General features: G+C 47.6%; 1 protein-coding gene and 1 long non-coding RNA gene across 4 annotated transcripts in view; both read left to right on the top strand.

Annotated features, from left to right (window-relative positions):
- Positions 1–2598: 2598 nt before the first annotated feature.
- Positions 2599–17479, top strand: part of LOC118560424 — a 48450-nt gene continuing 33569 nt past the window's right edge. Inside the window, exons 1-4 of the mRNA XM_036131412.1 lie at positions 2599–2641; positions 7313–7438; positions 8570–8682; positions 16918–17250. Of these exons, the coding sequence (XP_035987305.1) occupies positions 7336–7438; positions 8570–8682; positions 16918–17250 (549 nt within the window). The 5' untranslated portion in view covers positions 2599–2641; positions 7313–7335. The remainder of the gene's footprint in view (positions 2642–7312; positions 7439–8569; positions 8683–16917; positions 17251–17479) is intronic.
- Positions 11111–12741, top strand: LOC118560455. 3 transcript variants are annotated; one of them, XR_004929345.1, is made up of 4 exons: positions 11111–11190; positions 11275–11337; positions 11406–11498; positions 12428–12741. It is a non-coding gene; the product is annotated as an uncharacterized LOC118560455 (long non-coding RNA). The 3 variants fall into 3 exon arrangements; XR_004929346.1 differs by lacking the exon at positions 12428–12741 and adding an exon at positions 12047–12075; XR_004929344.1 differs by lacking the exon at positions 12428–12741 and adding an exon at positions 11587–11633.

Here is a 17479-nt window from a genome sequence, read left to right as displayed (position 1 = left end):
AATACTGATATATATATAACAATGGCACATAAAACATGTGAACACAAATCGCTTCATTTCACATATTCCACTAAAACAGTACATCCAAAAACATCCAATTAAAGGTAACATTATTATTTTTTCATTTTAAAACCCTTGATGATCTGCTTTCCCTCAATGACTGTTAGACCTGTATTTTTACTTTATGCTCTAAAACTAAGTCAGTTCACAGATTCACAACGTTCTGAATAAGCATTGTTACTGAGGTACAGGTATACAAATGACTAAATAATTACAAATGCTAATGCGAGTGAGCAATCAGGCCTTCATGTGACTTAGTAGCTGACTAAGCTGGCATTTAGTTACCTGCAGACAATCTGAAAGCCGTCTACTGTTTTCATGTTGCAGATCCTGCTGAGGATTAGCTGAATATAGCATGATCACACGTCCATTATGACACCATGAAATGCTCCACATGCTGAGGATTCAGTTACTAAACGGCAGAAAATCAGCACCAAACAATACATTTACTCAGCCAGTTTGTAACTGGAGGCTCTGGCTGCTATTACCATAGAACACAAGGAGCAGTTGTTCCATGAATCAAAGTCTACAATGGCAGAAAATAGGTAACATCACCTTTATGGTTCCATGTGTTCCATCCACTAAGATCAGCTCCATGTTCAGAGGTCACACTACCACATCTTCATAAAACAAGCTTCCATCCTTTTCTTTTGCTGCTACGTGTTAAACTACAGGATCATTGTTATCTGTCAACATCCAGATCATATTTATAATGAAGCAATGCAGTTTGCAGACAATCCCAATGAAGTGTGACAGAGTTTGTGAAAACCAAATGATCTGCTGAAGCTAGATGTGGCCAGCAAGGCAACAGGGATGCAGCTACGCTGTTTTTCTCTGCCCACATCATCCAACCTATTGCTGGGACATTTACAGTAAAGCTTAACACTTCAGGGCCAACCTAAAAACCTGCCTTTGTTACACATGCAGAGAATCTTTATTACTACATATAGACCAACATTTTAAGCTCTGCTCATTTTGAAGAAGATTCTTGACATTCTTTGGAAGAGTTAAATGTGACAGTGATGTGTGTTTGAAATGTGAAATAAATGCAGTTTATGTAAATAGTAAATGGTTTCATATTTATGAAGGTGTGCTGTGAATCCTTGAATAAATAGCTTTTTACCTCCTGGTGCACCTTTTAAATTCTTCTTTGTCTGGGCCATCTTTTCAACTACCTTAGTGATTTCAACCAGATGTTGACAGTGAACACCTCATGCGTATACGGAGCTCTAGAATGATTCCAGTTGCTTTATGTCGTTGCCGTTGCTCTCTCTAGCTGCCCTTTTGTCTTCTAATGCTCCAGTTTAGTTCAACTCTGGCTAGATTTCACCGTGTTAACTCCAAACTTGTTGCAGTCCGCCCTCATCATTCTTCCTTCAGCCAAGATGCGGCTGACACTCATGTTTGTGTGGAAGCAGAATAATAATCAAATAATAAGAAGAAGCTGCTGCATATGTCTCTATGCTTGCATCCAAAGCCTTGAGTGAAGGCGTATCATGAAGGGGAGAAGTTGCCAGGTTCCATATTTCATAAACTGTTTCTGTTGGGACTCAACTGGATGGCGTAATGCCCAAAGCTTCTGACCACAGATGTGCTTAATGCCACAATTTCTGCCATGCAGTGAGAGGCGTTTTAGTACCAAATGTTTCCCTCCTACATGCACTCTGGACTGGAAACACTGAGAGCTACTTTTTAGGATCTGATTGAATGTGACTTTGTAAAGAGCCTTGAGATGACGTGTTGTGAACTGGCGCTATAGAAATAAAATCTAATTGAAGTGAAAACATTTTAGTGTGGTTATTGTGGAGCATTACCTGATCACTGCTTGTTCCACAGGCTAAAAAACCTTCTTTGGGGATTTAACAGGACATGAAGTTTCTTTTTCTTTGTCTCTATGTAACTATAAATGTCATCAAATAGTCGGCTTTTATCACTTCCATGCGTTTCATATTCCACATGACATAAATGTCTTAATGTGGGCGTGGCCAGCAGATTTTGTAGCATCTCCCTAAACAGAGCTTAGACACTGAAACAAGGTTCACCACTTTGCAATATACTCTAGTTGCATATTCTATATATTAGCTCTACATGGCAATATTTAGCCCTAAAATCCCTGCCTGGTCCTACCTGATGCCGTCAGTATTTGTTCACCCAGAGCAACTCTTTCCTTTTCCATGTTCTTTTTGATGTAGAAAAGCTGATGGCTGGAATATTTGGAAAAGCTTTCCTCACTTCCCTTGTGATCTAAAAAAAAGGCAGAATATTAATTTTGTATTATTTGTAATATTCAATAGTTTGTTTCTGTTGTAGTTCCATATTTCTGCCAGCAGGGAGCGTATTCACAACTACAAGCTCTACGCGCTTCTTCTTTTGTCTTTTTTCTCTTTGCGCTGATGCCGTTACTGCAGTTTAGAGAGAGTTAGAACAGGAGGCGTCAATATAACTAGTTACTAAGTAAATACTGATTAAAACTGTGTTATATCTTGAGTTATTGATCCTAGGAGATTATCTGCACCTGCCAGGAGGGTTTCTGGTTGCGGGACATCACCGTGTTGTTGTGTTTTGTCGAGTGAAAACTGCGGTGAGTAATGATGATTAGCGCTTAGCATAGCATGCTAACTACTGCTGATTCTGGCTGATTGCTCACTGATTTCATGGAGAAAGTATCTTTGTTATATTGTTATGCTTGGAGACGATGTTTAAAACCAGCTGGAGACAGATGAAGGTATATGAGTGAATTGAGGATGTAAAAAATTGTGTTTTGTGTAAATTATCTGTGTTAATTGAGCTATTGCTGCATGTGATTTGTACTATTACTATATGCCAACTAATGCTATATAGTTAAGCGAGCTGGTTTTAGGAGCTAAAACAAGCAACAGTGTGCTTTTGAGTTATTGAGAGACAGTAATTTAATGAATGATTATCAAACATGATTGAAATGTGATTTAAAATAATTCATATACACCATTTTGTGTGTGTGGGCTGTTTAAAAATTAATTGTATAGCTTTATGTGATACTTTGTTAACTTGAATAAGATAAAGAGGATAAATACTGAACAGTTAATTTGGGTAAATGTATAAAAAGAGAGAGAGATTAATGTAAAAGCTGCTGCTCTATGCAGGTTTTTTTTGTATCAGTCGGTTTTGAGGAACGTGGAGCAGGTTTACGGCTTACATGCGTGGAGGGTGTGACGTCAGAGGGCAGCTTCATCGTGCATCTGGAGAAAGCACATCTATGACATCATACAGATAAGAAAACAAAATCACACTACTCGGGTAGATGAACACTTGATAACAGACAAGACAAGAACACTGACTAATCTGGACGGTTGACTTTACCGGACTGGTTTATTATTTTGGGCCCATTTCATTTGCACTTTGAACAATATTACAATTTTTTTCCCGAATTGTGAATTTGTTCTGTTGTTGTTTATTTATGAGCTTGCTGATGGTAAATCTCAAGTTGATTTCTGGGATTGATGACGAAATATAAATTCAGTCAGTTGCTGAACTATTTCAGTTGGTGAATTTAAAGAGTCTTTGTGTAATAAATAGGGCTGTGCATAAAAATCGATATAAAGATTAATATCGATTTTTTTAAAAACGATTTAATATCGGTATTCTGGTTTTCAATATCGATATACCTCCCTACCCCTAGGGGGCGTTGTTACAGCGCCCCGTTACTGTTCACAGCGAGGAAGAATTTGCATAATGGCTGAAAGAATAGTTGATGCGCCTTCGTCTTTAAAGTCCGACGTTTGGGCACATTTTGGTTTTAAAGTCAATGAAAAAAGCCAAGGACTTGACAAATCAAATGCAATATGCAAGTATTGTAATGGTGTAGTACGCTATACTGGAAACACGACCAACTTGCGGGCTCACCTACAGAGGCACCACGCTGACAAGCTAGCACCAAAGACGCAACAGAAACCCGTAGACCCAAAGCAAATGACTTTGGACAACGCCACGTATAAGTTTCCATCTACCTCACCCCGTGCCATCAGGATTACCGACTCACTGGTGCGTTTTATCTGCCTGGATTTGCGTCCTTACTGCGTGGTTGAAAACAGAGGATTTCGGTACATGGTAAATACGCTGGAGCCACGTTACGTCATCCCAACCCGTCGCTATATTACTGAAATAGCTGTGCCGAAGAAGTACGAAGAAGTGAAAGAACGTGTCAAAACTTCGCTAAGTTCAGCTGCAAGAGTGGCCCTGACGTGTGATGGGTGGACGTCTCGAGCCACAGAATCATATGTGACGATCACGTGTCATTTCATTACCGAGGACTGGGAGCTGAAGGCGTTCGTTTTACAAACGCGAGCCATGCATGAGAGCCATACGGGGACCAACATAGTGGAGTTACTGAGAACGGCGCTGGATGAGTGGGGCATAGCAGCCAAAAACCCAGCCATTGTCACAGACAATGCAGCTAACATGACCATCGCAGCTGAGCTAACTGGTATGTTTGCCCACACTCTTAACCTGGCATCACAACGTGCACTGAAGCTTCCCAATGTGGCCCGTTTGTTAGGACGAGTGAGGCGCATAACCAGCTTTTTCAGGCGGAGTGCTACAGCAAGCAATGTCCTGCGACAAAAACAAAAGCTACTTCAGCTGCCTGAACATAAACTCCTAACTGATGTCATAACGAGGTGGAACAGCGCTCATGACATGCTCCAACGTTTCCTGGAGCAGCAACCCGCTATATCTGCCACTCTACTATCTGGTGAAGTAAGGAAGACAGAGAAAGAGGTCTGCACCCTCAGTGAGTCAGACATAACATCTGCTGAGGAGATTGTGGATGCCATGAAGCCCATGAAGACAGCTACACTTGTAATGTCCCAGGAAAACTCCCTAACCTTATCAGTTGTGGCACCACTTCATGCTCAGCTCCTCCATGACTTTCAATAAAACCGATCTGATTCTGCATTAGTGAAAGAAATAAAATCTGCCATTTATGAGGACCTGAACAGGAGATACAAGGATCAGCAGAGAGAGACTTTATATGTGTGTGCAGCTATGGATCCAAGATTCAAGGCCCTCCCCTTCCTCTCCGAAGATGAACGCCAGGACATCTACATGAGGGTAGTTACAGAGGCAGGAGAGAGCCAACAAACATTTCAGGTGATGTATTTGATAAAATTTTCACTAAGTTACTAATTTATAAAAAATTAGAAAAATATTTTTTTCTAACCCTGTTAAAATGTATAGTCGTATGTTTAGGTTTAAAAAATGCTTATAATGGGTACTTCCATAATGTTTGGAGGGGGGGGGGGGGTAGAAACATGGTACATTGTTAACTTATGGAAAATTTTATTTCAGATACATGTTATATTAAACCTGATTTTTCTTTTTCTTACTTACTTCTATAGGAAGGGGCTGAAACCAAAACTGAGCCTAATGAGGTGCCAGTGAAGGACAACACTTGTGTGAATATCGACAAGCAAGACATTGCTACTAGTCTGCCCACAAAGAAAGCAAGGCAGTCATGCAGTCTAGCAGATCTTCTAGGTCAAACGTACAGTACAGGTACTGCAGCGAGACACAGAACCACACAGGACCAGGCTGAACAGGAGCTGACACGGTACAAAGAAACTGCTCCCATGTCTCTTGCAGGTGACAATCCACTCAACTGGTGGAAAGAGCACCAAACAGAATATCCACTTTTGTCACGTCTTGCAAAAACCTACGTGTGTATTCCAGCAACAAGTGTCTCTTCAGAACGTGTATTTTCTAATGCAGGGGATATAGTCACTGCACAGAGAAGTGCGCTTAACCCAGAACATGTTGACCAACTACTGTTTCTAAACAAAAATATTACGGAGTAGAGTTGCATTTGTAGTAACTTTTTTACACATTTTTTTGAGGAAGAGTTCATTGACAATGTCAAATTGACATTCTGTTCTGTTTTTCTTCAGTACTGATGTTTCAGCCAGCAGATTTTGATAGGCTAGTGAGAGTGGGTGTCACTCCTGGTTTTCAGTATGTTAAAAGCAATATAGTAGCACTTTTTCTTTGTTTAAAAAACTGAAGATGAACATTTTCTAGGTTTCTTTTGCACAAAAAGTTGTTATAAGCTAACTACGTTGTCCTAGAAAACTGGGCAAAATTTTGGTTTCTGTAATATATTAAATGTATTGAACCACATGCATTTTATTGCACAGTGTTCAATAAATTGAACATTAATAGAATATTTGGCTGTTTTTGTTGATTGAATGACTTTGAGCATTAATTTAATAGTAGTAAATATCAATATTGGAGTCAAATCAAATCATGCTGAGCTATATCGAGAATCGTATCGTATCGTGAGCTATGTATCGAGAATCGCATCGAATCGGCTCATCCCAGATGATACCCAGCCCTAGTAATAAATGATAAAAGGGGAACAAGGACCTCCAGAAACACTCAGCGCTGTGTTCCAGGCTTCCAGCAGTGTTGCCAGGTCGACTTAATATCAGCGACTTTGAGCTTTTAAACCTTTTAAAAGGTAGAGGGCATAGAGCTGGTTGCTTGTTTCTGGCCGACCACACTCTCTCAGTTTCTTTCTAAAGAGCAGCAGCCAGGGCCCTGAGGAATATGTTCTTTTATTAAGCTTCCTCTACTAAAAGTCTTTTATCCTGAACTAAAGCAGCCATCCCCTCACACACGCAGCGCTGCACATGTTTCTCATGCGTCGTGTTTGCAGCATCTTCTGTCTGAGGATGCGTGACACAGACTGGCAGCTGTTTGCTAGCAGTTAGCGTTAGCTTCCTTAAATGTCCCTATTTATCAGCAGCTTAACGATAGAGGAGCTGATATTTTAGTCAGTGAGGCTCTGTTAGCTTCAGTGACGATACTAAAGACTTTGTTCCTGATCTCATCAGCTGGTCTGAGAAATGAGACACGCCGGCTCATCTGGTGCCGTTTAAATGTGTTTCTGCTGTTTGTCATGGTTTTAATTTTTCTGCTCATCTCCACCTTTTATACTCTGAAGCGTTTCCTTAACCTGTCAGATCTCCTACATAAACCAACTGTTACTTTTGACTTCAACATGTCAGTGAAGGTATTTCTACAGTTTAGAAGCAAATAAAAGAATCAGGAGCCGTTTGTGTTAGTTTGATTTAACATAAATGTCAGAATCATTGTTTCCTGTGGAGTCCCTCAGCTCTGCAGAGGATTTTATTTCCTCTAAGTGTGATTTCTCTCCCTCGGGACGACCAGAGTGAAGTCTGGATGAGAGCTGGTTCACCGTGTCTCTGTTCATCTGCAGAGCTGGAGGCCAAGCAGCGGGTGATGGAGGACATGCGTCTGGCCCTGACTGAGCAGGAGGAGACCCAGGAGCAGATGGAGCAGGTCCTGGAGGAGAAGATGGGGCTCCTCCAGGAGCTCTCTGCTGGTGAGGCGCCAAAGACACAAAGCTACACCATCAGATTAAATGATCAGGTGTGACCGTTGTTATGGGTTCAGTCAATTAATCCGATCATAATAATGATAATACGATCTGACATGCGCAGTTATCAGGTTTCCCTAAAAAAACACACAGAAGAAGAACTTCAATCTTTGCTGAACAACACAAAATACTAAACAAAGCAGTTTTTTACGAGTTTGTTAGTCTTCTGAGCATCCAGGAAATTCTAATTAAGTTCTTGCAGGAAGTTCTAATTATGGTTCAAACGTTACTGAGTAAAGCAACATTTTTTAGCTCTTTTATTGTGTCGAACTGGAAGGTTGCATCGAAACCTCACCATCGCAGAAATACGTCACTTTTACGTCGGGTCCACTCTGGTCAGTCTGCCTCATCCAGACTAACTTGATCCTGACAAGTTTATGTGAACGTTGATCGGATTATCAGTCTGAATAAACCACCAGATTACAATTTCATTCTGATTGAGGTAAATCTGATCACAATATTACGATTGGCTGTTTGTTCTGATTACTTTTGTCCATTTAAACGTAGCTACTGTCAACAAGGAGGTCTGATCCTTTTCTGCAATGAGGGACTCAGACCTTCATCTTCATCAGCTTCATCGGCTGTTCAGCCAAACATGACAGTCATAAAAATACACATAAAAGCCGACTCTGACTATAAAACTCATAAATCTTCTTTATTTATGTAATGCTGAATTATTTAACATCATTTAAAGATGCTAACCTAAATGCTGCTCTGGTCCGATTTAAAGTTCAGTTTAACTAGTTTAACCAGATTTTTGAGGCACGTCGTAAAACCACAACTAAAATGTTTTCTGCATCCATCCCCGTTTCTGCTGCCAAGCAGCGCATCAGGAGTCACGCCTGTAGACGTTGTCTGCTTCAGATTCAAGACGTTTCCTTTTTGAACCAGAGGAAACCTCTGCTCCATAAATTCCAACAATTTACAGTTTGTCAGCAAACACACCCGACCTCGAGATTTTACCGCGGTCGGAGCTGAAAAGTCGATAAGATAGTTTAAAGGTTGTGGAAAACTGGAGAACAGTCAGTGAGAGCGGCAGGAGGTCTGAGGAGTTAAAGCGGTTCTGTGTGGTTCCAGAGGTAAACAGGCTGAAGGAGAAGGTGCTGCAGCAGAACCAGGGAGCCGGCGGGCCCTCAGAGGACCTGGACCTGGCCAAGGATGAAGCTTCACGAGCTCAGGAGAGCTTAAAGGTAGAACCAGATGTTTTCTGGTGTGGACCAGATCAGTTCAGTCAAATCATGAAACTGAAGATGTTTTCCTGCAGATCCTGACAGAGAAGAGCCAGGCTGAACGCAGGAGGTGGCAGGAGGAGAAGCTGTCTCTGATTGGTCAAGCCAAAGAGGCAGAAGACAAGAGGAACCAGGAAATGAGGAAGTTTGCAGAAGACCGAGAGCGCTACTGCCGCCAGCAGAGCCTCTTAGTAAGAGGAGCAGGAGACCAGGAGCTGGCCCAACAGCCGAGGGGCCCAACAGTAACCCGTTTGCTCCTGCCTCCTCAGGAGTCCAAGCTGCTGGAGAAGGAGGCGGCCATGGAGAGCTGGAGGAAGGAGAGGGACGCCCTGGTTGCTGCCCTGGAGGTGCAGCTGCAGAAGCTGCTGTCCAGCCAAGCAGAGAAAGACAAAGTCATCAAGGAGCTGAGTGAGCAGAGCTCAAAGCAGCCAGCAGAGGTCAGTGTGGCGCCACCGCTTCCTTCCTCCTACGTCCTGCTGTCTCCCGATCTACGAGCAAAGTAAGCCCACTCCAGCCAATCGCTGCGCGCCCTCTGCCGGCGCTCGGCCAATCACCTGCCCCGCTGGTGGGCTTACATTTGACCAATCGCCTTCCAGCACCCGGATCCCTCATAAGCGCTCGGAGGAAGACGCTCCGCAGTCATCTTTACGTTGACAACTGTCTGGACTACTTTGGCGAGCGGTAAGTTTAAAATATATATGAATATTCTCTCTTTGTTTATTACAAATACCGAGCATGCTGCAAAGACGACAGATTGATACGAACTCTTTCTGTTACCGTCTCGGTTTTAGCCGTTGTGTCTGTCGCTAGCTTGTACAGCGACCGTCACGCTTTTTTCATACAGTAATAATAATATTTTACATGAATGTGATCAAGTTTGCATCTTGATCACACTTGATCGCGCTGTGCTGCTGCTGTAATAATGCGCGCTTCGCGGAGGTTGTGCGCGCCGGCCGCCCCGCTTAGCGCTATTCAGATTACAGTTATGATCATCACTTTATGAATTATCATAAATGCGGGCTCCTTTGATTTTTGTCTACCTCCCGCCAAGAAAATAAATAGAAATTACACTTGGTGTTATAGCAACAACATTATTAAGTGTTGATTAATTTTTGATAGAATTATTATTAATATCCCAATTTAATTAATTTTACTTAATTCTCGCCTAAAATAGCGCGGTTTTAAATATAATATTGTTACTACAACACCAACAAGTCTTATTTTTGTCTTTAATACATTTATTGCAAAAAAGTTTATTATAAAATAATTTTTTTTAAATTCCCGCCTAAAACAATGCACTTTATTTGCAGTATAGTACAATATTTGATACCTGGTGATGCTTTATAGCATCAGTAAATGGTAAATAAATGCTGCTGCTCATTTGTAAGTTCTTTAAATACTGATTGTAAAAATTGACATAAAAATCCAGAGTAATGATCGTGCAATATTTCAAATGATATTTCTACCAGTCACATTGTGCTTATGCTGCTCTCCTTTTAGATCATGTATGCGTATCCCGTGTTGCGTAAAACTCCTCAGGGTCGACTCCTGATGGGGCCGACTGAGGAGGCAAATAGGAGTACGGTGGTGGTGGCCGGGAGGGCCCGGCGTAAGGAGGAGGTTCTGGCCGAGGCCGCTGCCTTTGTGAGGCAGAACGGAGGGGATCCTGGTGACCAGTTCCTGGTTCTGGCTCATTGTAAGATCCAGTTTGGAAAACACCAGAACCAGAGGTTCCACTGGCTGCTGGAGAACTCCCTGGGTTACGCGGTGTAGCTGGTCAGCAGCATCACGGGGGAGGAGGAGAGGGAGGAGCCGCTGTCGGCCAGCAAACACCTGTTTCTCAGGTACACCTCCCAGATCAGGGAGATAGGGGAGGCTGTGGAGGTGTATGGGAAGAAGCAGGCCTTGCTCCAGGAGGCCCAGAGGAGCGGTGACTCTGGGTGTTTGATGGTGGAGTTTGGCGACTTCAAGGGCAGGTCCATGAAGGAGGTCCATGAAGGAGGTGTATGAGGAGCCAGGCAAGGAGGCCCAGGCTCTGGTCACCTACCTGAAGACAGCAAAGGCCAGGCCAAACACCAACATGGCCCTTTTCAAGGACTCTGTGCTGAAGAGGCAGGCTTCAGCTGTAGCCCACCTGCCCACTGTGACAGCTCCTTCCTCCTCCTCCTCCTCCTCCACCTGCTGCCACTCCACCTGCTGCCACTCCACCTGCTGCCACTCCACCTGCTGCTCCACCTGCTGCCACTCCACCTGCTGCCACTCCACCTGCTGCTCCACCTGCTGCCGCTCCACCTGCTGCCACTCCATCTGCTGCCACTCCACCTGCTGCCACTCCACCTGCTGCCACTCCACCTGCTGCCACTCAGAGCAGGCCCCTGACGGCTGACGGCGTTAGCGCTCTGCTGGCACGTGGGAAGCATTTGTCTCCCTCACAGTTGGCACGAAAAATTGTTTCTCCAGCCAAACCCTGTAAGTACTGTGGTGATTTTCATGTTGTATACGTCATATTAAAAAAAAATATATAAATAAAAAAAATTAAAATACTTCTGACAGCTCCAGTGCCACGTGTCCCCTCTCCGTCTACATCCGCTGCCCGCAGACAGCTCTTTAACTGTGGTGAGCATCATTATCACACATGCAGATACTGGATGTTGGCGACGTGTGCTCACTTTATTATTTTACAGACGCTGTTGCTGCTGCTGGGGATTTTTTTAAGGAGCAAGACGACCAGGAGACGGTGACTGTGGCCTCGCAAGCTGAGGAAAAACTTCCTCAAGGTATGTGAATCACAAACGTTTCACAAAGTAATGTGTGTTTATAAGTATTTTTAACTGACCCAACATGTTCTTTTATTTTATTGCACAGAGAATTAGCTCTGATCCCAGTGTCAGTCTACACTCACTCTGCAAAGCCAAAAGGGTATTTAAAGGTGTATGTTTATTTCATTTTATCCCGATCAGCGACTAAAGCTCCTTGTTGTCGTCTCACATGTCCCCTGCCCCCCCCCCCCCCCCCCCCCCCCCAGTGGCTGCACAATGTTGGAGGTAGAGGAGCTCCTAGTGTTGCTGTTGCTTTGTTTCACACTTGGCTCATCCCAGCTCACTTTTCTTCTTGTATCTGACCTAATGGTGCATGGGTGAAAATCAGAATGCTTTTCACTGACTCCTTCCATAACTTCACCCTCTCCTCATCATGTTGTCTCTCTCCTACCCATCATGCTTTGCACTAAACGTTGTAGCTTTGTAGCTGTCTGGTAGTGCTGAAAAAGAAAGGCTGTGACAGTCTGTGCTTAACAACAAACTAATTGGAACTTTTTCCACTCCAGCCTCAAGAGGCCCTGCTCCTCCTCCTGCTCCTCCTCCTCCTCCTGCTCCTGCTCCTGCTCCTCCTCCTCCTCCTCCTCCTCCTGCTCCTCCTCCTCCTGCTCCTCCTCCTCCTGCTCCTCTTGCTCCTCCTGCTCCTCCTCCTCCTCCTCCTCCTGCTCCTCCTCCTCCTGCTCCTGCTCCTCCTGCTCCTCCTCCTCCTCCTCCTCCTGTGGACTCCTGGCCCCGTGTTCCAGCCCCCTGCAGAGCTTCCTGGACACTGGAAGGAGCATCTTCCATCTTTCCAGCAGGACTGGATCCTGAAGGCTTTATTCAGGGCTAACCCTAAAACAGGGAAGCCAGAGCTGGTGCCACAGCTCACCTCCTGGTGGTCTCCTCCCCAGCCTCCGACCACCTTCACCCAGCCTCCTGCCTCTCCTGATCTCTTCTTCTGCCGCCCTTTGTTTCTCTGGATGCCTCTGAAGATGTTGTCCATCATCTGTGTCCAGCCAGCTTGCAATAGTCACAGGCTGACAGCAGCTGGCCTGTACAGCACTGTGGTCAAGGTGCTGGACATAGATGGTGGTATGATATGACCTCAGAGTATCTAGAATGCAAAGGGTGCAAGAAGAAGTATCCGGCCTGGTCAGAGGACATCCTGGGACAGCTGGACATCCTGGGTCAGCTGGACATCCTGGGACAGCTGGACATCCTGGGTCAGAGGACATCCTGGGACAGCTGGACATCCTGGGTCAGCTGGACATCCTGGGACAGCTGGACATCCTGGGTCAGAGGACATCCAGGGACAGCTGGACATCCTGGGACAGCTGGACATCCTGGGTCAGAGGACATCCTGGGACAGCTGGACATCCTGGGACAGCTGGACATCCTGGGTCAGAGGACATCCTGGGACAGAGGACATCCTGGGACAGCTGGACATCCTGGGACAGCTGGACATCCTGGGTCAGAGGACATCCTGGGACAGCTGGACATCCTGGGTCAGAGGACATCCTGGGACAGCTGGACATCCTGGGACAGCTGGACATCCTGGGTCAGAGGACATCCTGGGTCAGAGTACATCCTGGGACAGCTGGACATCCTGGGTCAGCTGGACATCCTGGGTCAGAGGACATCCTGGGACAGAGGACATCCTGGGACAGCTGGACATCCTGGGACAGCTGGACATCCTGGGTCAGAGGACATCCTGGGACAGCTGGACATCCTGGGACAGCTGGACATCCTGGGACAGAGGACATCCTGGGACAGCTGGACATCCTGGGTCAGAGGACATCCTGGGACAGCTGGACATCCTGGGACAGAGGACATCCTGGTACAGCTGGACATCCTGGGTCAGAGGACATCCTGGGACAGCTGGACATCCTGGGTCAGCTGGACATCCTGGGTCAGAGGACATCCTGGGTCAGAGGACATCCTGGGACAGCTGGACATCCTGGGTCAGAGGACATCCTGGGTCAGAGGACATCCTGGGACAGCTGGACATCCTGGGTCAGAGGACATCCTGGGACAGAGGACATCCTGGGACAGCTGGACATCCTGGGTCAGAGGACATCCTGGGACAGCTGGACATCCTGGGACAGCTGGACATCCTGGGTCAGAGTACATCCTGGGTCAGAGGACATCCTGGGACAGCTGGACATCCTGGGTCAGAGGACATCCTGGGACAGCTGGACATCCTGGGACAGCTGGACATCCTGGGACAGCTGTACATCCTGGTACAGCTGGACATCCTGGGTCAGAGGACATCCTGGGACAGCTGGACATCCTGGGACAGCTGGACATCCTGGGTCAGAGTACATCCTGGGTCAGAGGACATCCTGGGACAGCTGGACATCCTGGGTCAGAGTACATCCTGGGTCAGAGGACATCCTGGGACAGCTGGACATCCTGGGTCAGAGTACATCCTGGGTCAGAGGACATCCTGGGTCAGAGGACATCCTGGGACAGCTGGACATCCTGGGACAGCTGGACATCCTGGGTCAGAGGACATCCTGGGACAGCTGGACATCCTGGGACAGCTGGACATCCTGGGACAGAGGACATCCTGGGTCAGAGGACATCCTGGGACAGCTGGACATCCTGGGACAGCTGGACATCCTGGGACAGAGGACATCCTGGGACAGCTGGACATCCTGGGACAGCTGGACATCCTGGGTCAGCTGGACATCCTGGGTCAGAGGACATCCTGGGTCAGAGGACATCCTGGGTGAGCTGGACATCCTGGGACAGCTGGACATCCTGGGTCAGCTGGACATCCTGGGACAGCTGGACATCCTGGGACAGCTGGACATCCTGGGTCAGAGGACATCCTGGGACAGCTGGACATCCTGGGTCAGAGGACATCCTGGGACAGAGGACTTCCTGGGTCAGAGGACATCCTGGGACAGCTGGACATCCTGGGTCAGCTGGACATCCTGGGACAGCTGGACATCCTGGGTCAGCTGGACATCCTGGGACAGCTGGACATCCTGGGTCAGCTGGACATCCTGGGACAGCTGGACATCCTGGGTCAGAGGACATCCTGGGACAGCTGGACATCCTGGGTCAGAGGACATCCTGGGACAGCTGGACATCCTGGGACAGCTGGACATCCTGGGTCAGAGGACATCCTGGGACAGCTGGACATCCTGGGTCAGAGGACATCCTGGGTCAGAGGACATCCTGGGACAGCTGGACATCCTGGGACAGAGGACATCCTGGGACAGCTGGACATCCTGGGACAGAGGACATCCTGGTACAGCTGGACATCCTGGGTCAGAGGACATCCTGGGACAGCTGGACATCCTGGGTCAGCTGGACATCCTGGGTCAGAGGACACCCTGGGTCAGAGGACATCCTGGGACAGCTGGACATCCTGGGTCAGAGGACATCCTGGGTCAGAGGACATCCTGGGACAGCTGGACATCCTGGGTCAGAGGACATCCTGGGACAGAGGACATCCTGGGACAGCTGGACATCCTGGGTCAGAGGACATCCTGGGACAGCTGGACATCCTGGGACAGCTGGACATCCTGGGTCAGAGTACATCCTGGGTCAGAGGACATCCTGGGACAGCTGGACATCCTGGGTCAGAGGACATCCTGGGACAGCTGGACATCCTGGGACAGCTGGACATCCTGGGACAGCTGTACATCCTGGTACAGCTGGACATCCTGGGTCAGAGGACATCCTGGGACAGCTGGACATCCTGGGACAGCTGGACATCCTGGGTCAGAGTACATCCTGGGTCAGAGGACATCCTGGGACAGCTGGACATCCTGGGTCAGAGTACATCCTGGGTCAGAGGACATCCTGGGACAGCTGGACATCCTGGGTCAGAGTACATCCTGGGTCAGAGGACATCCTGGGACAGCTGGACATCCTGGGACAGCTGGACATCCTGGGACAGCTGGACATCCTGGGTCAGAGGACATCCTGGGACAGCTGGACATCCTGGGACAGCTGGACATCCTGGGTCAGAGGACTTCCTGGGTCAGAGGACATCCTGGGACAGCTGGACATCCTGGGTCAGAGGACATCCTGGGACAGCTGGACATCCTGGGTCAGAGGACATCCTGGGACAGCTGGACATCCTGGGACAGCTGGACATCCTGGAACAGCTGGACATCCTGGTACAGCTGGACATCCTGGGTCAGAGGACATCCTGGGACAGCTGGACATCCTGGGACAGCTGGACATCCTGGGTCAGAGTACATCCTGGGTCAGAGGACATCCTGGGACAGCTGGACATCCTGGGTCAGAGTACATCCTGGGTCAGAGGACATCCTGGGACAGCTGGACATCCTGGGTCAGAGTACATCCTGGGTCAGAGGACATCCTGGGTCAGAGGACATCCTGGGACAGCTGGACATCCTGGGTCAGAGGACATCCTGGGACAGCTGGACATCCTGGGACAGCTGGACATCCTGGGACAGCTGGACATCCTGGGTCAGAGGACTTCCTGGGTCAGAGGACATCCTGGGACAGCTGGACATCCTGGGTCAGAGGACATCCTGGGACAGCTGGACATCCTGGGACAGAGGACATCCTGGGTCAGAGGACATCCTGGGACAGCTGGACATCCTGGGACAGCTGGACATCCTGGGACAGAGGACATCCTGGGACAGCTGGACATCCTGGGACAGCTGGACATCCTGGGTCAGAGGACATCCTGGGTCAGAGGACATCCTGGGACAGCTGGACATCCTGGGACAGCTGGACATCCTGGGTCAGCTGGACATCCTGGGACAGCTGGACATCCTGGGACAGCTGGACATCCTGGGTCAGAGGACATCCTGGGACAGCTGGACATCCTGGGTCAGCTGGACATCCTGGGACAGCTGGACATCCTGGGACAGCTGGACATCCTGGGTCAGAGGACATCCTGGGACAGCTGGACATCCTGGGTCAGAGGACATCCTGGGACAGCTGGACATCCTGGGACAGCTGGACATCCTGGGACAGCTGGACATCCTGGGACAGAGGACATCCTGGGACAGCTGGACATCCTGGGTCAGAGGACATCCTGGGTCAGAGGACATCCTGGGACAGCTGGACATCCTGGGACAGAGGACATCCTGGGTCAGAGGACATCCTGGGACAGCTGGACATCCTGGGACAGCTGGACATCCTGGGACAGAGGACATCCTGGGACAGCTGGACATCCTGGGACAGCTGGACATCCTGGGACAGCTGGACATCCTGGGACAGAGGACATCCTGGGACAGCTGGACATGGGACACAGCAGGAAATTCCCCGCCCTTCTGACATACAGGCATGACACATTAATGATAACAGCAATGTTCTATAATATGCTTGTGCTGCACTAAACTAAATGGTGGAAAATGTCCTGCATCCCTTTAATAAACACTGAGCAGAGCTCTTTTCCTGTCTGTAGCGTAGCGACTCATGTGACTACAGAGTGGTCATCCTGATGCGGGAGAGAACTCAGGGCAACAGCGTCACGCAGCTTCACAAGAAGCTGCAAGAGGAGCACAGCGCAGCGTGGACCCGCCGCACGCTGGACTACTTTGCTGCCTGTGAGCCCTTCACTGACTCCTGTCTGGTCGAGCCGCCAGTGTTCTCTGCCCCCCCGCCCCTCCCGGCCCTCCCTAAACCCAAGTGGCTTCTGGCTGTGTACGCCAGGGACGTCCTGTCACGGCTGCCTGAGGTAAAGGCCAGAATAACCTCTGTGTTTGGCTCCGTGCTCAAGATGGACTCCACCAAAAAGGTAAAAACAATCAAATGTGAATGATTGTAATTGCTTTTATTCATTCATATATATATTCATATATATATATATATATATATATATATATATATATATATATATATATATATATACATATATATATATATCTCAGGGTTCCCGCGGATCCTTAAAAAGTCTTAAAAGGCATTGAATTCTGTAATATAAAACTAAGGCCTTAATTGGCATTAAAATGTCTTAAATCAGTCTT

Source organism: Fundulus heteroclitus, unplaced genomic scaffold, assembly GCF_011125445.2.
Source record: "Fundulus heteroclitus isolate FHET01 unplaced genomic scaffold, MU-UCD_Fhet_4.1 scaffold_43, whole genome shotgun sequence".
Taxonomy (NCBI): Eukaryota; Metazoa; Chordata; class Actinopteri; order Cyprinodontiformes; family Fundulidae; genus Fundulus; species Fundulus heteroclitus.
The sequence above is the reverse complement of the archived record's forward strand: the minus strand, read 5'-3'. Positions and strand labels throughout refer to the sequence as shown.